The sequence below is a fragment of the Hyperolius riggenbachi genome, chromosome 4, assembly GCF_040937935.1.
Source record: "Hyperolius riggenbachi isolate aHypRig1 chromosome 4, aHypRig1.pri, whole genome shotgun sequence".
NCBI classification, from domain to species: Eukaryota; Metazoa; Chordata; class Amphibia; order Anura; family Hyperoliidae; genus Hyperolius; species Hyperolius riggenbachi.
The window spans coordinates 68,590,440-68,613,374 of record NC_090649.1 but is presented as its reverse complement, the minus strand read 5'-3'; the positions used below and the strand labels follow the sequence as shown (position 1 = coordinate 68,613,374).

The following is a 22,935-nucleotide window of genomic DNA, read 5'->3' as shown; positions in this document are numbered from 1 at the left end:
AATGCTCAGGGTCCCACATTAGAGTATTAGTCCTTATCACGTTTTATGTCATTGGGATTACGTTGCTGAATTCAGGTCCACTTGTGAGACGTTTTCTTTAACCACTTCACCACTGAGGGGTTTTACCCCTTGAGCACCAGAGCAATTTTCACCTTTCAGCGCTCCTTCCATTCATTCGTCTATAACTTTATCATTACTTATCGCAATGAAATGAACTATATCTTGTTTTTTTCGCCACCAATTAGGCTTTCTTTAGGTGGGACATTATGCCAAGAATTATTTTATTCTAAATGTGTTTTATTGGGAAAATAGGAAAAAATGTGGGGAAAAAAATCAGTTTTCGGCCTTTATAGCTTTTAAATAATGCATGCTACTGTAATTAAAATCCATGAAATTTATTTGCCCATTTGTTCCGGTTATAATACCATTTAAGTTATGTCCCTATAACAATGTTTGGCGCCAATATTTTATTTGGAAATAAAGGTGCATTTTTTTCAGTTTTGCGTCCATCCCTAATTACAAGCCCATAGTTTATAAAGTAACAGTGTTATACCCTCTTGACATAAATATTTAAAAAGTTCAGTCCCTAAGGTAACTATTTATGTATTTTTTTTAATTGTAATTTTTTTTAATTACAAAAATAAATAAATTGGGGAGTGTGGGAGGTAATGAGTTAATTTTTAGTGTATAACTAATGTATTTGTAAATGAAAAATGCTTTAGGGTGTAGTTTTACTATTTGGCCACAAGATGGCAACAGTAACTTTTTGTTTATGCGTTCTGCAAGTATCCGGAAGGACGCTTGCAGGATGTGTTATGAGGCTGGGAAACTTTTTTTTCTTTCACAATGATTGCGCTGCTTCTCGTAGAAGCAGCTGATCATTGCGGGGGCTTAGATCAACGAACGGGAATGTTTTTTCCCATTCATTGATCTCCAGGCAAGCGGGCGGCAGCGTGCATGAACGCGGGGGCGCGCGGACGAGCGAGCGGGAGCGCGGACATCGGCGGGAGCGGCGTCAGGTGCGGATTTCTCTGTCGCTGGTGTTAACAGGGTGGAAAAAGGGATGGGGAAATCCGCACCGCTGGGGGTAAAGTGGTTAAAGTCTGAAGTGAAAATAAATTTATGAGATAATGATTTGCATGTGTAGTACAGCTAAGAAATGGAACATTAGTAGCACAGCTTGTGAGCGATTTTTCCAAGCGTTTTTGTTACGGAAGCTGTTCAGTTCCAGCTGTACTGTAACGAAAAATGAAAAACGCTACACCAAAACGCTCCAAAAATTGCTAGGCATGATTAGAAAATCGCAAGGCACGTGCTTAGAATCGCTTAGAAAAATCACTTCAAAAAGCGCTGAGCGTTTGCGATTACGCTAGCGCTTTGTGGTGTGCACTGGCCCTCATATTGTTTGTAGTACATGAAGAGTTAAGAAACTTCACTTGCTATCTATGCTAAAGAGCTTCTCTGAGCTCTACGACTAATTTAGTCAGAGAGCTGTGCTATTTTCTGAAGCACTTATACAGTGGGTTGCAAAAGTATTCGGCCCCCTTGAAGTTTTCCACATTTTGTCATATTACTGCCACAAACATGAATCAATTTTATTGGAATTCCACATGAAAGACCAATACAAAGTGGTGTACATGTGAGAAGTGGAACAAAAATGATTCCAAACATTTTTTACAAATAAATAACTGCAAAGTGGTGTGTGCATAATTATTTGGCCCCCTTTGATCTGAGTGCAGTCAGTTGCCTATAGACATTACCTGATGAGTGCTAATGACTAAATAGAGTGCACCTGTGTGTAATCTAATGTCAGTATAAATACAGCTGCTCTGTCAGGGCCTCAGAGGTTGTCTAAGAGAATATTGGGAGCAACAACACCGTGAAGTCCAAAGAACACACAAGACAGGTCCAAGACAGGTCAGGGATCAAGTTATTGAGAAATGTAAAGCAGGCTTAGGCTACAAAAAGATTTCCAAAGCCTTCAACATCCCACGGAGCACTTTTCAAGCGATCATTCAGAAATGGAAGGAGTATGGCACAACTGTAAACCTACCAAGACAAGGCCAGCCACCTAAACTCACAGGCCGAACAAGGAGAGCGCTGATCAGAAATGCAGTGAAGAGGCCCATGGTGACTCTGGACAAGCTGCAGAGATCTACAGCTCAGGTGGGAGACTCTGTTCATAGGATAACTATTAGTCATGCACTGTACAAAGTTGGCCTTTATGGAAGAGTGGCAAGAAGAAAGGCATTGTTAACAGAAAGCATAACAAGTCCCATTTGCAGTTTGCCACAAGCCATGTGGGGGACACAGCAACCATGTGGAAGAAGGTGCTCTGGTCAGATGAGACCAAAATTGAACTTTTTGGCCAAAATGCAAAACGCTATGTGTGGCAGAAAACTAACACTGCACATCACTCTGAACACACCATCCCCACTGTCATATATGGTGGTGGCAGCATCATGCTCGGGGGGTGCATCTCTTCAGCAGGGACAGGGAAGCTGGTCAGAGTTGATGGGAAGATGGATGGAGCCAAATACAGGGCAAACTTGGAAGAAAACCTCTTGGAGACTGCAAAAGACTTGAGACTGGGGCGGAGGTTCACCTTCCAGCAGGACAACGACCCTAAACATAAAGCCAGGGCAACAATGGAATGGTTTAAAACAAAACATATCTATGTGTTAGAATGGCCCAGTCAAAGTCCAGATCTAAATCCAATCGAGAATCTGTGGCAAGATCTGAAAACTGCTGTTCACAAACGCTGTCCATCTAATCTGACTGAGCTGGAGTTGTTTTGCAAAGAAGAATGGGCAAGGATTTCAGTCTCTAGATGTGCAAAGCTGGTAGAGACATACCCTAAAAGACTGGCAGCTGTAATTGCAGCAAAAGGTGGTTCTACAAAGTATTGACTCAGGGGGCCGAATAATTACGCACACCCCACTTTGCAGTTATTTATTTGTAAAAAATGTTTGGAATGATGTATGATTTTCGTTCCACTTCTCACATGTACACCACTTTGTATTGGTCTTTCATGTGGAATTCCAATAAAATGTATGCATGTTAGTGGCAGTAATGTGACAAAATGTGGAAAACTTCAAGGGGGCCGAATACTTTTGCAACCCACTGTACATCAAAGAAAAAATGAAAAACAACTTCAGATAAGATTTCACTGCAGATACAGAGTGTAATTTGTAAACTGCAAATATTAGAGAATGATGCAATGTTATAAAAAAAAGCTATGTAACTGAAAATAAAAATATGAGACTCTTTTCTTTGCTACTAATGCTTTCCTACTAACACACAATTCATTATATCATCATTTTTTTTCGCTGCAGTGTCGCTTTAAGTTAAATGCCTACATTACATTATAAGCCCTTCAAGGAGTTGATTCCTAATGCCTCCAGGATTCTCAGAACAGTGTCTGCAAGTCAGCGGCGCTGTGTAAAATAGCCACAGGCTGTTGAGGCTCTGCCAGAGACCTGCAGGTACCCTCCCTTCCTGAGGAGATGGATATATCTGCACAAGCGAGGCCAGACTGGGGTCTGCTGTCCAGATGTTGCTCTGTAACACAGTACTGTGTGTGACACCTGCATGGGGAGAGAACTGTGACTAGAGACAATCCCAGCTAATCTGCAACCTAAGCCTCGCTCCTTGTCAATCCCATAAACCAAGAGAAGACTACATATGGCATTAATAACCACATATGTCATATACATTTGCCATGCTTCGCGGATTTATTGCACATGCCACCTAGAATGCTCTGTATAGACATATATCAATAGGAATATAATTACTAGCACAAGTTTAGATACAAATAGTGTTTCTGTTCTGGCTCATCTGTATGGGGCCGGCCAGAAGAGAGCATAACAAATCTATGTATGAGGGGTGAACAGAGGGTGCGAGAAGCTGTCTGGGCCAAGGCAAAACACCACTGACACTTCCCATACCTGCAGGTCGTGGAATCTGCTGCTTACAAAGGATTGGAGGTGAAAGTGCACCTGTCATTTTGTTGCAAGCAGTTATGGATAAAGTGGGCCTGTCATGTTCTAACAAGCGGGGATTCGGGGAGGCTAATTTAGGCAAAATGATGCAAAAGTGATCAATGGGTGAAAGGAAGAATGGGATTTATTTTCACGTTACAAAGGTCTTACAGAACTGTGAGCGGGAATCAATGAACTCCACTTATTTGTATTTTTAAGAGCTACCCTCCATTACTCTGCTAAATTACTAGCCAACTCTTTGTTTTCAATATTTTTATTGAATTATAAAACGGTATACAACATTCACAATAGCAGCCATTGACGTCATATTCAAGTAACCACATCTATTTCCCATGCAAGGCATAAGACGCACATGTGTCATGTCAGGCCATGCCGTATCCCTGGACCAGGGAGGGTGAAGGTGGGGAAGTCTGTTTTATTGTGTTCTAGATAATCTTGACCTGAGTTTGAGGTGTATAAAGTTTGTTACAATCTCTTAAGCTAAGTTATAAGCGTCCATTTGTGTGACAGAGTTCCGGGATCTAGAAATCTGATGTTCTGAGCATAAAACTGAGGGTAAATGCCTTATGTGGGTGGGGCAGCGTACGGTAGTAGTTTGTGTAGAGGGGGGGGACCATGTTTTCTCAAAGATGGGTATTTTATCATCCAATACCACCTTCATTTTGCCATAAAACTGTAACGATTGGTGTCAGCAACACAGATTTTTCTGATTATTGGTGATCTGCAGTATCACCAATAATACAGATGCTATACCTGATTATGTGGTGATCTGCAGAATCACCAGTAATACTAGTATAGCTAGACACAGGACACCTAATGTGGTATTGTGTTTGGTGCAACAGTAATTAGAGAAGTTATCTCCCGTGGAGCGGTAGATACAGACAATATTGCAGCCAAGGATCCCCTGAGGGGCAGAGGATTCAGACTGCACAGCAGCCAGTGGACGCCTGAGAAGCAGGGACCACTGACTGCGTTAGAGAGTATGGTCACCTGAGGGGCAGGTGATCAAGACTAAGCTATAGCTTAGGATCCCCTGAGGAGCAGGGAATACAGATAGTAGTGCAGCCAGGAATTCCCTGAGGAGCAGGGAATTCAGATAATACTGCAGCCAGTGGACACCTGAGGAGCAGGGACCACTGACTGTGCTGCAAGGGTGGTCACAGGTGGAATGAGTGATTATGACTGTACTGCAGCCAAGGATTCCCTGAGGAGCAGGAAATCGGACTGTACTGCAGCCAGTGGACCCCTGAGGAGCAGGGACCACTGACTGTGCTGCAAGATGATCTCCTGAGGAGCAGGTGATCAATAGATACTGCTTGCAGCTAACAGACACCTGAAGAATAAGTGTCACAGACAGTACAGCAAGGCTGATCACCTAAGGGTTAGGTGACAGCCCTCAAGATAAACAGTAACAATATAGCAATATCCTAGTCTAGGTGTGAAGTCCTTGGTTTCAACACCTGGGAACTAGACTAGCAGATGAACAGTAGCAATATAGCAATATCCTAGTCTAGGTGTGAAGTCCTTGGTTTCAACACCTGGGAACTAGACTAAAGAATGATACATAAGTCTTACAATACAATAGTGCTTAGAGCTATCAACGGACTCTAAGTGTGAATTCCCAGCTCCGGCTGGTTCTAACACACTGTAAGATCTGACTACAGTCTGAGTGCTCACATGTTAGCATTCGCAACAGCAGACAACTTGCAACTGACAGGCAAGTCCTATAAATACCCAGAGCGCTCCACAGCGCCGCCCCAGTCACTCAGCCAATCCGGAGCACAGCTGGAGTCAGCTGACTGGCTTGATCAGCTGACTCCCCTTTTACTTGCATAAAGGTCCTGTCGCCCCGCGCGCGCGCGTAGCTCTTAATCTGTGTGCACTAGAAGGACCAGGCGAACCAGCAGCATGTAGCTGCGCGGCAGAAGCCGCTGGCTGGAACACGGAGATGGCCGCCATGCCGCTTGCCCGTGCAGCGGCATCTCCGCTATTCTTTACAAAAACATAAAGTGCCATAGTTCCTGTTTTTCAACTTCGAAATTTAATACTGGCATAATACTCCACCAAAATGAAACAGGAGGAAGGCATTCAAATGCCCTAATGGTGCCACCAACCGTAAACATTGGGGCCGGCAAGTAGGAAACTCACACAAAGTTGACAAATAGTGAGCACCCCCCATCCTATACCTCTGAATTCTCCTCTTCACTTATCCAGTCCACTCTTGGAAGGAAGCCTCTGGATTCTGTAGAATAGGGACATTGAACTCCAGTCCTCAAGGGCCGAGGTCCTCACACATTTCTGTCACAGTTCAAATTAATTGATGGGACTGAATTGGGAAAGGCATGGTGCATCATGTAGAATACATTTCTCCATCCATCCTAAGCACTGGCATGGATATGGCCCTCGAGGACTGGAGTTCGATACCTGTGCTGTAGAGTCTTTTCACTCCATCCTACTGACCACCGTTGCCGTTCACAGACCCCAAAAGAAATCAGACAAGAGCTTGTCAGATTTATGATTGGGACAGCACTCCTCTTCAAGCACAAGTATGGCCACGCCACTGTGCAAACACGGGCGTACACACATGTTTGCAGCACGGCCACGTCTGTGCATGAAGAAAAGCATGGCCTAGATCTTCCTCAGGTTTCCAAAGAGCTGTGATAAGGGTGAGGAGGACATGAGAAGCGTCTGCAACATCCAGAGGCTTCCCTCTTCTTAGTTAAGTATCTGTTTTTTTACTCGAAGTTTGCCTCAAAAAACGACCTCTGATTACAACAAACAAAATCCCCCTTAGGCACCAAGGTCCCATCGACCCGGCCCCCCCTGAAACCCTTTGGAATCCTCTGGGGCTTCTCTTGAACTAGAAAACCTAAAGTCCACAAAAACAAACAGCCTGCGTCTTTCCACCTTAACTCCTATTCTATCTGTACATATGACCTATTAAATACATTCGTGATACAAATTTGTTTTAACCGTTGCGTGCAGCTATGCCCCCGAGGCTCTGTAAATATATGGCAGGCAGGACATTTTCAAATAGCAAATTCAGACTTGAAAAGCCTTGTTTGCCATCTCCCCTCCTATTGCAGATATTCCTGAATAATTTCACTTAAACTCCTACAAATCGCCAGAGATCCTGTATCACAGAGAGGGGAGGAAGTCTGCTTCCCTGGGCCGACATGAACTGCGTGTTGTTTTATTCCTGAGTGCCTGGGAGGTGCGTTGTAGTGTTTTGTTTTCTTTAAGGCCTCGTCTGCAGCTTTTGGCTAAGTACGTCTAAGCATCGACACCCAGATGATTGCTGACCTGCGCCGCGAGACGTGAAAAATACGCTCAGCTTCAGAATGTCTCCCCTGCACCTAATTACAGATAATTACAGGTATCCTCTGTGTGCGCACGTGTGAAGGCACAGTACCCACTTTGTCCACGCCGGGCAATTATCGGCACATAACCGTCGCTTTCATCAGCACGTTTCCGGGTGGCGGTAAATTAATCACCGGTAAACAAAGCGCACCCTCTTGCATGCTAATCCGAAGGCATTAATATACATGATGCCGGGTCCGCTGACAGATGATGGGTGAACTGGACCCAAGGATATTAGAGAGGGTTCAAGAGTAAGGTCGTGATAAATTAGCTTTTCACGTGTGAACGCCATGCAGGTTCACGTCTAGTTATGGTACACGGAGCGGGGTGAAACATGGTGTGTGTGTAGCAAGGACAGATGATGGGCAGTTACATGAGGAATGACGTGACAGCAAAGACCCTGAACCCAGCTTCACGGCCTGGCCAGAAGGGCGTGGACACACAAAAACTGCCCTGTAAGTGCATATTACAAATTTAAAATCCATGGCAGTCAACTGTCTATCTTTTTTTGGAGGGACAGTCCCTCTTTCTGATGGCTGGAGAGGGTAATGGTTAAGTATCATTTTTAGAAGAAAACAGCGAGCTTCTGAGAAGAACTGATGGCAAAATAAGTATGTAATATTAATTTGTAGGTACATTATGTGTTTATTTTAAATTATTTTATTTGGTTCAGGTTCCCTTTAACATCTTACTTAGGGCCGGTTCACACGGACGGCAGGCGGCGTTGGGGCGGCCAGGAAGTCGCGTCGTCCTGTGACGTCCCGTTCGGTGGCGGCGGTACAGAGATCGTCGCGATCGGCGTTTCTCGTCCCCGCAGGGGGACATGAAGACGCGCCGGCTAGCCGTCCCTAGACGTTGCATGCGGCTTCTAGGGACGGCCGAAACGATGCGTTAAATCGGGATCAGAACGCCGCGTTTATGCAATCGACGGTAATCGACGGTAACCGCGCAATGCTAAACGCTCCTATTCACTTGAATGGGAGAGTTTAGCCGATGGGTCCCGAACGCTTGACGGTAGACGCCGCCAAGCGTCCGTGTGAACCGGCCCTTATGAAAGTTACTGAAAGTAACGTAATAACTTAAATTGCTTATATTTTACAATAGTAAGAGTAATAGTAGTAGTAATAATTGCAGGAGCAGTAGAATAGTCAGGGCCGGATTTGTACTCTTTATCGCCCAAGGCCACTGCCACCAGCCGCCCGTTTCAGTATAGGTTGCGAGATGACCCCTCCCCCCTTCCCTCCAGTATAGGTAGCCTGATGACCCCACCCCCCTTTCCCTCAAGTATAGGTAGCCAAATGACTCCCTTAATCCCCCACCCCCTTCAGTATAAGTAGCCAGCTCGCCTTCACACTGCATTAGCGACAACCATCAGTGTCACTCATTTCTCCGCTCATCTCCAGTGCAGAAGCTTCTTCTTCCTTTCCGTCTTGCCACAATGCAAACGTGCATAGAGAGCAAGGTGGCCCCTGCACAGGCGGCGTGCAGAAGAGTAGCGCGTTCAGGCAATCGCCTGATCTCCCTGCATTGCAGCATTTGCAAGCTTACAAATGCTGCACCAGTTTAGCCTGCTGCTTTGGTGCCCTTGCTCCTGTGGTGCCCTAGGCCATGGCCTAGGTGGCCTTGGCCTAAATCCGGCCCTGAGAATAGTATACTGTGTTAGCCATCAGTAAATGCATGAAGCTTTGAATAAGGATGATACCATGTATTGGCTAACTAATAAATGGCATCATCCTCATTCAAAACGTCATATTTCACAATACAGTAAAAGCTTGGACTGCAGGTAATTTGGTTTGCGAGCACTTTGCAAGACAAGCTAACATTTTTATGAAGTTTTGACTTGATAAGGAAGCAACATCTTGATCTACAAGCACAGACAGGGCTGGATTTAGGCCAAGGCCACCTAGGCCATGGCCTAGGGCACCACAGGAGCAAGGGCACCAAAGCAGCAACATAAACTGGTGCAGCATTTGCAAACTTGCAAATGCTGCAATGTAGGGAGATCAGGCGAGCACCTGACAGCGATACTCTGCTGCTAGCCGCCTGTGCAGCAGCCACCTTTCTCTCTGTGCACGTTTGCATTGTGGCCGGCGGCAATGGACTTGGGCAGCATTGGAGACAGAGGAGAAGAGGAAGCTTCTGCATTGGAGATGAGAGGAGAAATGAGTGACACTGATGGCTGCTGTGGTGTGAAGGCGCGCTGGCTACCTATACTGAAAGGGGGACGTGGGAAAAGGAGGGATTAAGGGAGTCATCTGGCTACCTATACTGGAGGGAAAGGGGGGGGGGTCATCAGGCTACCTATACTGGAGGGAAAGGGGGGGTGGTCATCAGGCTACCTATACTTTGGGTAAGGGGGCAAGGGTCCTATGGCTACTTATATTGGGGGAGGACATCAGGCTACCTATACTTTGGGTAAGGGGGCAAGGGTCCTATGGCTACTTATATTGGGGGGAGGACATCAGGCTACCTATACTTTGGGTAAGGGGGCAAGGGTCCTATGGCTACTTATATTGGGGGGAGGACATCAGGCTACCTATACTTTGGGTAAGGGGGCAAGGGTCCTATGGCTACTTATATTGGGGGGAGGACATCAGGCTACCTATACTTTGGGTAAGGGGGCAAGGGTCCTATGGCTACTTATATTGGGGGGAGGACATCAGGCTACCTATACCAGAGGGAAAGGGGAGGGGTCATCTCGCTACCTATACTGAAGGGGTCGGCTGGTGACAGTGGCCTTGGGTGGTAAAGAGTATAAATCCAGCCCTGAGCGCAGAACATACACACGCTGCACGTCATCACAACCGAGCCGATGTTTAGTTTCCCTTACACGCTGCAGGGTTGTACTTAATTGATCTTAATCTGAATGCAGGGACTGTACTATGTCACATTTCTGTGAAATCCTCAAAACTAGGCAAATGCAACTGTCTTTGGATAAGTTCCTTGTTAAAGCAGACCCCGAACTCAGAACTTCCTCTCTGCTCTATATAATAAGCAACAACATAATAACCTTTAAAGAAAAAAAAAACATATCTTTGTTATAGCGGGTAGAAATCCTGCAATAAATCTGCAGTGTGTCTACTTCCTGCTTTCATGAAAGCAGACATAGGGTTAACATACTACATTTACAAATGAGCTGCTCTGCTGACACAGCTGCGATATCAAATTACATTAGTCACAGATAAGGGAAAGTAGGCAGGCTAAACTTTCTAAATTCATACAGTGTGGATTTCTCTGTCTTTTACCTTTGTCCTGTGCAAGAGTTCAGGTCCACTTTGAAGCCACACAAAAAAAGGTGGAGAGCCATCAGATAACAATATAGAAAGTCATTTTTTACATATTTACTTTATACAGTACAGGATTTTGTATTAAATAGTTTTCTTTAAAGAGGAACTGTCACGAAAATCTTAAAATGTAAAACACATACAAATAAGAAGTACATTTCTCCCAGAGTAAAATGAGCCATACATTACCTTTCTCCTATGTTGCCGTCACTTATAGTAGGTAGCAGATATCTGACATTACTGACACGTTTTGGGCTAGTCCATCTCTCCATAGGGGATTCCCAGCATGGCCTTTATTCTTTAAAAAGACATTCCTTGAAAAAGATTTATACAATGATGCTGGACAGCCTCCCTGCTCACCGTACACTTCTTTGGCAGTTGGACGGAGCAACTGCCATTCACTAAGTGCTTTTAAAAATAAAGAAAACCCCGAGAACCCCCAGAATCAGAATCAGAATCATTTATTATCGCCAAGTGCGACCGAGGTCGAACCTGGAATTGGTTGTGGTTCACATGGCAATGGCAACAGACAATGGACAGTAACATAAACATAACAAGCGAGACAGTCGTAGAAAATAGCAATACTACAAGCAAAACTACAAGCAAAACAGGCAATAGTACAGCGAGGCAGGCAGTGCTTACACATTTTTAACGGTCTATGCAGTACAATATGCGGTTTTCTCATGAGCGGAAATCTTCCGTGTTTGGATATTGTGCTGCTCATGGATAAGTAAGTTAATTGAGAGAGTCCGCACCTTGAGTACAGCTCTGCCAAGAAGAGCACCAGGGTAATAGCTGGGTTCTTTACCGGCCCGGGCTCCAGTGTGCCTTGACCAGGCTGATTGGCTAAGTTGGTCTGAGCAACTGGCGTGCCGACGAGAGGCAGGAGTTCAGCAGGAGGGCTGCTTGGGGAAAAAAGGTGTCCCTATGCCTGTTAGTCCTAGGGCGGGTGGTCCTGTAGCGTCGGCCCGATGGGAGGAGCTTAAAGAAGCGGCAGCCTGGGTGGGATGGGTCCTGGGAGATCCTACTAGCCCTTGTTTTCATTCTGGTGGTGTAGAGGAGGTCTAGTGGCGGCAGAGGAGCAGTGGTGCTCAAATACCCCTTTTAAAAATTCGAATTTGGTCGAATTCGAATAGTAAATTATTCGAGGTCAGTCGAATATTCGAGTCGAATATTTTTTACTATTCGATTCGACCTCGGACTTCGAGCTCACTATTCGAGTCGGTATTCGAGCTCACTATTCGAGCTGACTATTCGAATTGGCCCAAAATAGCTTCCAACACTTGTTTTGAGGGTGAATGATGCAAGAAACATCTTTTTTTCCAAGTAACAACAGCAAGTGATTATGTGGGGATGTTCCTTTAAAAAAAAATGTGGAAAGAGAAGTTGTGTCCTTAATTTGGTTCAGTAGTGTAGTGTTACTGTATATACTTGTTCTTCTTCTTCTTTATCTTTCTTAATCTTCTTCTAGATCTTCTTCTTCTTCTTCTTCTTCTTCTTCATCATCTTCTTCTTCTTCTTCATCTTCATCTTCTTCATCTTCTTCTTCATCTTCTTCTTCTTCTTCTTCATCTTCTTCTTCTTCTTCATCTTCTTCATCTTCTTCATCTTCATCTTCTTCATCTTCATCTTCTTCATCTTCATCTTCTTCTTCATCTTCTTCATCTTCTTCATCTTCTTCTTCTTCTTCTTCTTCTTCTTCATCTTCTTCTTCTTCTTCTTCATCTTCTTCATCTTCTTCTTCTTCTTCTTCATCTTCTTCATCATCTTCTTCTTCTTCTTCATCTTCATCTTCTTCATCTTCTTCTTCATCTTCTTCATCTTCTTCTTCATCTTCTTCTTCTTCATCTTCTTCTTCTTCATCTTCTTCTTCTTCTTCTTCATCTTCTTCATCATCTTCTTCTTCTTCTTCATCTTCATCTTCTTCATCTTCTTCTTCATCTTCTTCTTCTTCATCTTCTTCTTCTTCTTCATCTTCATCTTCTTCATCTTCATCTTCTTCTTCTTCATCTTCTTCTTCATCTTCTTCTTCATCTTCTCCTTCTCCTTCTTTTTCAATATCGTCTTCTTCTTCTTCTTCACGTATTTCTCTTTTCAAATTTTTTTTTAAAGAAATGCAGCTATTTTTGAGCGTAACAAATAGCTGGTGGGCGCACGCATGTTGGAAGCGCCATTGTATGTGCTCCCTGGCAGTGGAAACACAAAGACAGCAGGAGGTAAATTCAGCAGCAGGAGGAGGAGGATGAGTGTGTGGCAGCAGGCAGTCAATGAGGCAGGCAGCTCGCCGTGACATAATAGCCCTGGTACCTAGCGGTGATACCAGGGCTGTAAATAAACACAACAGGAGGTCCCAGACAGCGGTCGTGCAGCCCACATTGTGTCCAATACACAACTGGGACAACACAGTTTTCAACCCGGGCACCTCAGAAAAATTAAACCTTTTTTTTTTTTTATTGGTTTTTTTTGGTTTTGGTTTTACAACCAATATAGCTATTGTTTTGACGTAATAGCTGGTGGCAGAGTGGCAGCAGAAGGTAATTCTGTGTACCCTGGCAGTGGGAAACACAGACAGACAGCAGCAGCAGGAGGAATGGAGGAGCAGTGTGAGCAGCTATTGTTGTGACGTAATAGCTGGTGGCAGAGTGGCAGCAGACGGTAATTCTGTGTACCCTGGCAGTGGGAAACACAGACAGACAGCAGCAGCAGGAGGAATGGAGGAGCAGTGTGAGTGTGGCAGCAGGTAGGCAGCGTGACATAATAGCCCTGGTACCTAGCGGTGATACCAGGGCTGTAAATAAACACAACAGGAGGTCCCAGACAGCGGTCGTGCAGCCCACATTGTGTCCAATACACAACTGGGACAACACAGTTTTCAACCCGGGCACCTCAGAAAAATTAAACCTTTTTTTTTTTTTATTGGTTTTTTTTGGTTTTGGTTTTACAACCAATATAGCTATTGTTTTGACGTAATAGCTGGTGGCAGAGTGGCAGCAGAAGGTAATTCTGTGTACCCTGGCAGTGGGAAACACAGACAGACAGCAGCAGCAGGAGGAATGGAGGAGCAGTGTGAGCAGCTATTGTTGTGACGTAATAGCTGGTGGCAGAGTGGCAGCAGACGGTAATTCTGTGTACCCTGGCAGTGGGAAACACAGACAGACAGCAGCAGCAGGAGGAATGGAGGAGCAGTGTGAGTGTGGCAGCAGGTAGGCAGCGTGACATAATAGCCCTGGTACCTAGCGGTGATACCAGGGCTGTAAATAAACACAACAGGAGGTCCCAGACAGCGGTCGTGCAGCCCACATTGTGTCCAATACACAACTGGGACAACACAGTTTTCAACCCGGGCACCTCAGAAAAATTAAACCTTTTTTTTTTTTTATTGGTTTTTTTTGGTTTTGGTTTTACAACCAATATAGCTATTGTTTTGACGTAATAGCTGGTGGCAGAGTGGCAGCAGAAGGTAATTCTGTGTACCCTGGCAGTGGGAAACACAGACAGACAGCAGCAGCAGGAGGAATGGAGGAGCAGTGTGAGCAGCTATTGTTGTGACGTAATAGCTGGTGGCAGAGTGGCAGCAGACGGTAATTCTGTGTACCCTGGCAGTGGGAAACACAGACAGACAGCAGAAGGGCAGTACACAGCAGCAGCCCACTGTAGGTGTGAAATGTGTGGCTGCAGGCGACGTAATAGTCAAAGTGAACCAGGCTGGCTTAGTGAGCAGGAGCCAGGAGGTGGTAAAGGGTGGTAAGGCACATTAACGATGGTACTAAGTTCCGGCAGCCAGTTCATGTCCCCCTCTCGCCGACAACAGGGGCCAGGAACTCGCCTTCCACCCACGCCTGGTTCATCTTGAGAAACGTCAGTCTGTCCACAGACTTGTGAGACAGACGTGAGCGTTTCTCGGTGACCACGCCACCAGCTGCACTGAAGCAGCGCTCGGACAGCACGCTGGAAGGGGGGCAGGACAGCACTTCCAGGGCGTACTGCGCCAGCTCGCTCCAGATCTCCATGCGCTTGACCCAATACTCCATGGGATCAACAGGGGCATCGCTGTCAAGCCCGCTGTAGGACCCCATGTAGTCAGCCACCATGCGGGTCAGGCGCTGGCTGTGACCGGAGGAGGATGCTGCTGCATGCATCTCCTCTCTAGTCACTGCTGCCGGAGCCTCTACAGTCCTGTAGAGCTCGTGGCTGAGAGACTGCAGGTCTGTGGGGCGCTTGCTGCTGCTGGATGCAGGCACCTGCTGCTGCCTCTGTGCTGGCTGCTGGACAGTGGGGGTGGAAGGCTGGGGGAAGGCTTCCTCCAAGCGCTCAACAAGGGCCTGCTGCAAGCTCCTTATTTGTTGCGCTGGGTCTCCTCCTGCAGGCGGCAGGAACTGGCTCAACTTCCCCTTGAGGCGTGGGTCCAACATCATGCTGATCCAGATGTCCTCCCTCTGCTTCATCTGGATCACCCTGGGGTCCCTGCGCAGGCACGTCAGCATGTGCGCTGCCATTGGGAAGAGGCGGGCCACGTCTGCTGGCACATCGACGTCAGTGCTGTCCTCCTCATCCTCCTCCTCTGCTGCCTCATCCTCTCTCCACCCCCGCACCAACTCAGCTGCACTGCGCTGATCCCCCTCATCAGCAGCCAGGTCAGGGACCTCCACCAAGTCCTCCTCCTCCTCCCCCTCAGAGGTGGACTGTGCAGCTGCTTGCCGCTCCTGCTGGTCCAAGGCTGCCGCTCCCTGTGCCAGCAAAGCATCGAGTGCCCTGTTCAGCAGAGAAACCAGGGGCACCCACTCGCAGACCATAGCATGGTCCCTGCTCACCATGTTTGTGGCCTGCAGGAAGGGAGCCAGCACTAAGCACACCTGCTGCATGTGCCTCCAGTCATCATCGGGGACGATGGACGGGATGTTGCTGGTCTTGTCCCTTCTCTGAGCTGCGGAAACAGTGGCCAGGGCAAGGTAGTGGTTGACAGCGTGCTTCTGTTCAACCAGACGCTCCAACATCGCCAGGGTGGAGTTCCAGCGAGTCGGAACGTCAATGATCAGCCGATGGCGTGGCAGATCCAGCTCCTTTTGCACGTCTTCCAGGCTCGCACAGGCTGCAGCCGAGCGCCGGAAGTGACGCACAACGTTCCTTGCCGTTTCCAGCAGCTCGTCCATCCCCTGGTAGGTGCGCAGGAACTTCTGCACCACCAGGTTCAGCACGTGGGCAAGACAGGGGATGTGGGTCAGGTTTCCCCTGTCTATGGCAGCAACCAGATTGGCCCCATTGTCGGACACCACCTCTCCGACTCTGAGGCCTCTGGGGGTCAGCCAAATCCGCTCCTGCTCCTGGAGTTTGGCCAACACGTGGGCTGCCGTCAGCTTGGTCTTGCCAAGGCTGACCAAGTGCAGCAGCGCTTGGCAGTGGCGGGCCTTCACACTGCTGCTGAGGCGGGGGGTTTGGCCAGGTGTGGCGGAGGATGGCAGAGGATCGGAGGAACCCGCTGCAGTTCCCCTGACCCTGCGGGGTGGCACCACCCACTGTGTTGCTGCTGCTGCTGTGCCCGCTGCTGCTCTCCCATCCTCACCCCCTTCCACCAAGCTGACCCAGTGGACAGTGAAGGACAGGTAGCGGCCTGTCCCGAAGCGGCTGCTCCAGGAGTCCATGGTGACGTGGACCCTTTCACCAACCGCGTGCTCCAGCCCTCGCTCCACATTGGCCATCACAAAGCGGTGCAGTGCAGGAATGGCCTTGCGGGCGAAGAAGTGTCTGCTGGGGAGCTGCCAGTCTGGGGCTGCACAAGCAAGCAGCGCCCGCATGTCGCTCCCCTCCTGCACGAGCGTGTACGGCAGGAGTTGGGAGCACATGGCCCGTGCCAGCAAGCCGTTCAGCTGCCGCACGCGACGGCTGCTGGGAGGCAGAGCCCTAACCACCCCCTGGAAGGACTCGCTCAAAAGGCTCTGGCGTGCCTTTTTGCTGGCACGGGAATCAGCAGACGGAGCAGAGGAGGCCACTGAGGACTGGCTGCCAGAACAGGCCTCAGTGTCGGCGGCAGGAGTTGCAGAGGGGGGAGGAGCAGGGCGTTTCCGCACTCCTGCTGGTGCTGCTGGAGGAGCAGGAGGGCGGGTGGCTGCTGTTGCTGCTGCTGCTGCTGAAGGCTGTGCAGTGATGGGATTGGTGCCACTGCCAGCACCAGATGCCTTCAGCCTCTGGAACTCCTCATGCTGGTGGAAGTGTTTCGCAGAAAGGTGGTTGATCAGCGAGCTGGTGCTGAACTTCAAGGGGTCTGCACCTCTGCTCAACTTCCGCTGACAGTGGTTGCAAGTGGCGTACTTGCTGTACACTGTGGGCATGGTGAAAAACCGCCAGATTGGTGACAAAAACATCCCCCTACGGCATGGAAGCGCTGCTGCCTGTTTCCCTGTGGTGGTTGGGGGGGGGGGGGGGGTCTTGGGTGCGGCTGGTGGTGGTACTGGCTGATGCTGCTGCTGCTGCTGCTGAGCCTGAGACACCAGCAGGCTGTGGGACGCTGCCAATGCTTGCAATGATGCGCCTCCTTGCAAGGCCCACAACCGCATCCTCCTCCTCCTCCTCAGAGCTGCTGAGGACGACATCCTCTGGATGTGTTGGCACCCAGTCTCTGTCTGTCACCGGGTCATCATCATCATGCCCCTCCTGAAACATGTCCTGCTCTGATGATGACCCCCCAAACTCCTCTGCTGATGCATGGATGGGACGCTTGACTGTCGCCACAGTCTTGCTGTCCAATCCCTCCTCCCCCAAAGTGCCCATCAGCATCTCCTCCTCCAAATCGCCAACAACAGCATTCAATTGACTCATCATGCCTGGGGTCAAAAGAGTGCTGAATGAGAGGTCGGCGACTGACGGTGAACTGGCCTCCTCCCCAGACCCTGCTGGGCGGCTGCTGCGAACAGGGGTGGTGGTGGTGGTGGTGGTGAGGGTGGAGGCCTCGGATGCAGAGCTGATGGCGGGCTGCTCATCCTCCGTCATGAGTTGCACCACAGTGTCTGCATCCTTTTCCTCAATGGGACGTTTCCGACCCGGCTGGAGGAAAATGGGAGCAGGTGCTACACGCTGCTGCTGCTGTGTCTCTGCAGCGTGAGTTGCAGATGCTCCTCCTGGGCGGCGCCCAAGGCGTCCACGGCCAGTGGCTATGGGAGGAATGTTAGCCACTGACGCTGCTGCTGCTGCTGCGGAACTGTGCATGGTGGCGCGCCCGCGGCCGCGGCTTGCCACAATGCTGCTCCCTCTCTTCCTGATTCCCTTGCTGCCCTTCCCCTTGCCCAAACCGCGCTGGCTGCCACTTCCAGACATCTTCAATGTTTTGGGCGTATAGACAAAAGTTTTGTAAAAGGGCGGGTGAAAAGTGGGGTACTTTAATGGAGTGGGTTGGTTGGTGAGGTGACTGAGTGAGTGTCCCCTAGTACAGTAAGTAAGTATTATTTAACAGTCAGGAAGTACAACTAGCAGTTACAATAATCAGTAGTAGTAATCACAAGTAAATTTAGTGTGTGTACACTCAGACAGTGAGTGCACGCACGCAGGAGCTAGTAGCCTATGGACACAGTGACTGAGTGTCCTAGACTCCTAGTACGGTAAGAGTAAGTAAGTAGTAACAGTAAGTAGAACTAACTAATAACAATAATCAATCAGCGATCAGAAGGAAATGGAGTGTGGGTGGTGTGTGTGTACACTCAGACAGTGAGTGCACGCACGCAGGAGCTAGTAGCCTATGGACACAGTGACTGAGTGTCCTAGACTCCTAGTACAGTAAGAGTAAGTAAGTAGTAACAGTAAGTAGAACTAACTAATAACAATAATCAATCAGCGATCAGAAGGAAATGGAGTGTGGGTGGTGTGTGTACACTCAGACAGTGAGTGCACGCACGCAGGAGCTAGTAGCCTATGGACACAGTGACTGGGTGTCCTAGACTCCTAGTACAGTAAGAGTAAGTAAGTAGTAACAGTAAGTAGTAGAACTAACTAATAACAATAATCAATCAGCGATCAGAAGGAAATGGAGTGTGGGTGGTGTGTGTACACTCAGACAGTGAGTGCACGCACGCAGGAGCTAGTAGCCTATGGACACAGTGACTGAGTGTCCTAGACTCCTAGTACAGTAAGTAGTAACAGTAAGTAGTAGAACTAACTAATAACAATAATCAATCAGCGATCAGAAGGAAATGGAGTGTGGGTGGTGTGTGTACACTCAGACAGTGAGTGCACGCACGCAGGAGCTAGTAGCCTATGGACACAGTGACTGAGTGTCCTAGACTCCTAGTACAGTAAGAGTAAGTAAGTAGTAACAGTAAGTAGAACTAACTAATAACAATAATCAATCAGCGATCAGAAGGAAATGGAGTGTGGGTGGTGTGTGTACACTCAGACAGTGAGTGCACGCACGCAGGAGCTAGTAGCCTATGGACACAGTGACTGGGTGTCCTAGACTCCTAGTACAGTAAGAGTAAGTAAGTAGTAACAGTAAGTAGTAGAACTAACTAATAACAATAATCAATCAGCGATCAGAAGGAAATGGAGTGTGGGTGGTGTGTGTACACTCAGACAGTGAGTGCACGCACGCAGGAGCTAGTAGCCTATGGACACAGTGACTGAGTGTCCTAGACTCCTAGTACAGTAAGTAGTAACAGTAAGTAGTAGAACTAACTAATAACAATAATCAATCAGCGATCAGAAGGAAATGGAGTGTGGGTGGTGTGTGTACACTCAGACAGTGAGTGCACGCACGCAGGAGCTAGTAGCCTATGGACACAGTGACTGAGTGTCCTAGACTCCTAGTACAGTAAGAGTAAGTAAGTAGTAACAGTAAGTAGAACTAACTAATAACAATAATCAATCAGCGATCAGAAGGAAATGGAGTGTGGGTGGTGTGTGTACACTCAGACAGTGAGTGCACGCACGCAGGAGCTAGTAGCCTATGGACACAGTGACTGGGTGTCCTAGACTCCTAGTACAGTAAGAGTAAGTAAGTAGTAACAGTAAGTAGTAGAACTAACTAATAACAATAATCAATCAGCGATCAGAAGGAAATGGAGTGTGGGTGGTGTGTGTACACTCAGACAGTGAGTGCACGCACGCAGGAGCTAGTAGCCTATGGACACAGTGACTGAGTGTCCTAGACTCCTAGTACAGTAAGTAGTAACAGTAAGTAGTAGAACTAACTAATAACAATAATCAATCAGCGATCAGAAGGAAATGGAGTGTGGGTGGTGTGTGTACACTCAGACAGTGAGTGCACGCACGCAGGAGCTAGTAGCCTATGGACACAGTGACTGAGTGTCCTAGACTCCTAGTACAGTAAGAGTAAGTAAGTAGTAACAGTAAGTAGAACTAACTAATAACAATAATCAATCAGCGATCAGAAGGAAATGGAGTGTGGGTGTGTGTACACTCAGACAGTGAGTGCACGCACGCAGGAGCTAGTAGCCTATGAACACAGTGACTGAGTGTCCTAGACTCCTAGTACAGTAAGAGTAAGTAGTAACAGTAAGTAGAACTAACTAATTACAATAATCAATCAGCGATCAGAAGGAAATAGAGTGTGTGTTGTGTGTGTACACTCAGACAGTGAGTGCGCACACGCAGGAGCTAGTAGCCTATATGAACAGTGACAGTGAGTGTCCCTACGGGTACAGTAAGAGTAAGTAGTAAGTAAGTACAACTAACAATAATCAATCAGTAATCAGAAGGAAATAGAGTGTGTGTACACACAGACAGTGAGTGAGTGCACACACGCAGGAGCTAGCTAGTAGCCTATAAACAGTGACAGTCAGTGAGTGTCCTACTCCTAGTACAGTATAACTACAATACTATTAGTAAAGGACAGCAGAAATACTGGTATAGATGATGAGAGAAATAAACAGAGGACAGCTGCCCACAGAGGCAAGGCCCCCCTGAGGCCTAAACCTGTAAGCTTGCAGCAGCTGCCTGTCTCTAATGTAACACACAAGCTACTAACTAAAATACAATGTCTATCTAAATAACAACAATACAGGTGTATATGGCAGGTGTAGGTGAGCAAAAACGCTAGGTAAATGAACACAATAGAGCACTTGCTAAGCCAAAGCACAAAGGAGCAGATCTCTCTCTGTACAAGTCTCAGGCAAGCATGGAAAACCCGAACATGGCGGCCGCTATTTATAGGGTAGGGGCTGGCCAGGGTCCCCCTCTGTGATTGGCTGCCGTCAGAGGGCCTGGGAGCCCTCTGATTGGCTCTAAGCACATCAATCTGGGCTATGACGCTATTCGAGCTCGGTACCGAGCTCGAATAGCGCCGGTTTGCTCGAATAGCTCGAATAGTGAATGGGCTATTCGAGTGTTCTCGAATAGCCCATTCGAATAGCTACAGCTATTCGGAGCTCGAATACCGAGCTCGAATAGCTGAAAAAGAGCTCGAATATTCGAGCTACTCGAATATTCGAGCTCTGCTGAGCACCACTACAGAGGAGAGCCAATGATCCTTTCCGCTGAGCTGATAACTCTTTAATGCTTATACTTATACTTGTACCCCTATGAGAAGATGGGCTAGTCCAAAATCTGCTGGTAATGTCAGATTTCTACTACTTGCTGTAAGTGAAAGGAACATAGGAGAAAAGTAATTTATGGCTCATTTTACTCTGGAAGAAACGTCCTTCTTATTTGTATGGGTTTTAAATTTTAAGATTTTCGTGACAGTTCCTCTTTAAATGTTTTTGGATTGTGGAACGAATCATCTGAGTTTCCATTGAGGCCTCGTTCACATCTGCTGCGCTGAAAAACGTGTTAAAGCGCATGGTAAAAAACGCATGCGCTTGTGCGCGCTTTAGTCTGCGTTTCTGTGCGTTGCGCTGCGCTTCTTTAAAGCACGTTTTGCTTACTGTAGCAGCAGCAGTTGTCAATAAAACTTTGTTTTTGTATGTAAATGTATTTTTTTCTCCAATTAGGGGTAAAAAGCGCATGCGCTTCTATGCGCTTGTACGCGCTTCTATGCGCTAAAAAAGCAGACCCATTCACTTGCATTGCTGTGCGCTTTCCAGCTCAACGCACAGAAATGCCTGCAACACTACGTTTCTGTAACGCTGCTCAGCGCAGCGCATAGATGTGAACCAGCTACATTTAGTTACATGGAAAAATCAATACCTTGCTGAACGCAGAGGGCAGTGCGCTGTGGAAAGCGCACAGAAACGGCCCTGATGTGAACGAGGCCTGATCCGTATGGGGAATTACACATTGATAAAGCAGTGCATTGGATCACAAGCATGTTTCTGGAAAAATTATGCTCGTAATCCAGGCTTCCGCTGTATTCATTTATAAATTATTTAACCAATGTTTTCCCGCATATTTAATGCAGGTTGTACGCAGCTTGGAATCATGCCAATCAAACGTACTTCCTGCTGAATTTGATTGGTCAGATTCCAAGGTGCATGCTGATGGAAATAAACCCTTCTTTTCTTGTTTGTCTTCTGCCCACCACAGCACTCGAGAAAGGCTTGACGAAAGCTCTGAAGAAGCTGGACGATTATCTAAACACGCCGCTCCCTGAGGAGATTGACGCCAACAGCCGAGAAGAAGAAAAAGTCTCTAGAAGAAAGTTCTTGGATGGTGACGAATTAACACTGGCTGACTGCAATATCTTGCCCAAACTTCATGTGGTCAAAGTAAGTCAAACCAAGACCTCTTAACTGTGGCAAATAGTATTTTACTTTACAATTTTGCACACACACAAAAAAACTCCAATATTTTGTACAATTTTTCGTAAAAATATATGAATACTTCTTTGAAACCAATTCTCCGTAAACCTGAACAAGGACTTTAAATCGTACTTGAAGCTGGAATAGAAAGTAGAGGTAAATATCTCAGTAGAGGGAAGTCTCTGAATAATCCAGAGGCTTATGTGATCACCCTGTGGCCCATCTCTCCAGTGCTGGGTCCCTCTAACCATATTCAACAATTACTTGTCAAATAGTCTTTCTTGGCCACTCTTCCATTCATGTACAAGTGCGACAGTAATGCGCATGCATAAGTATGGCCCTTGCATGATCAGTAGCACAAAGCAGCACATGAGCATGTTTCATAATACTGGGCATGTGAGGACCACACTTGTGCATGTGCATGTGCAGTACGGTTGCTCTTGGGAGCATGGCCATGGAGAAGAAGTAGGTCCCGACTCCCGACCAGCATTGGTAGGCTCGTAGGGAAGTCTCTGGAGAATTCTGGGGGCTTCCCACTACTTACTAAGGTAAGTATCTAATTGTAAAACCTTTTCTCTTCACAGGTTTGTTTCAAATTAACTTGAAATT

General features: G+C 47.2%; 1 protein-coding gene across 5 annotated transcripts in view; it reads left to right on the top strand.

Annotated features, from left to right (window-relative positions):
* CLIC5 (chloride intracellular channel 5) overlaps positions 1 to 22,935 on the top strand; it is a 374,361-nt gene that overhangs the window by 174,017 nt on the left and 177,409 nt on the right. For all 5 annotated transcript variants that reach the window (XM_068280168.1, XM_068280167.1, XM_068280169.1 and 2 more), the window contains exon 5: positions 22,112 to 22,293. In XM_068280168.1, coding sequence (XP_068136269.1) covers positions 22,112 to 22,293 — 182 coding nt within the window. The remainder of the gene's footprint in view (positions 1 to 22,111; positions 22,294 to 22,935) is intronic.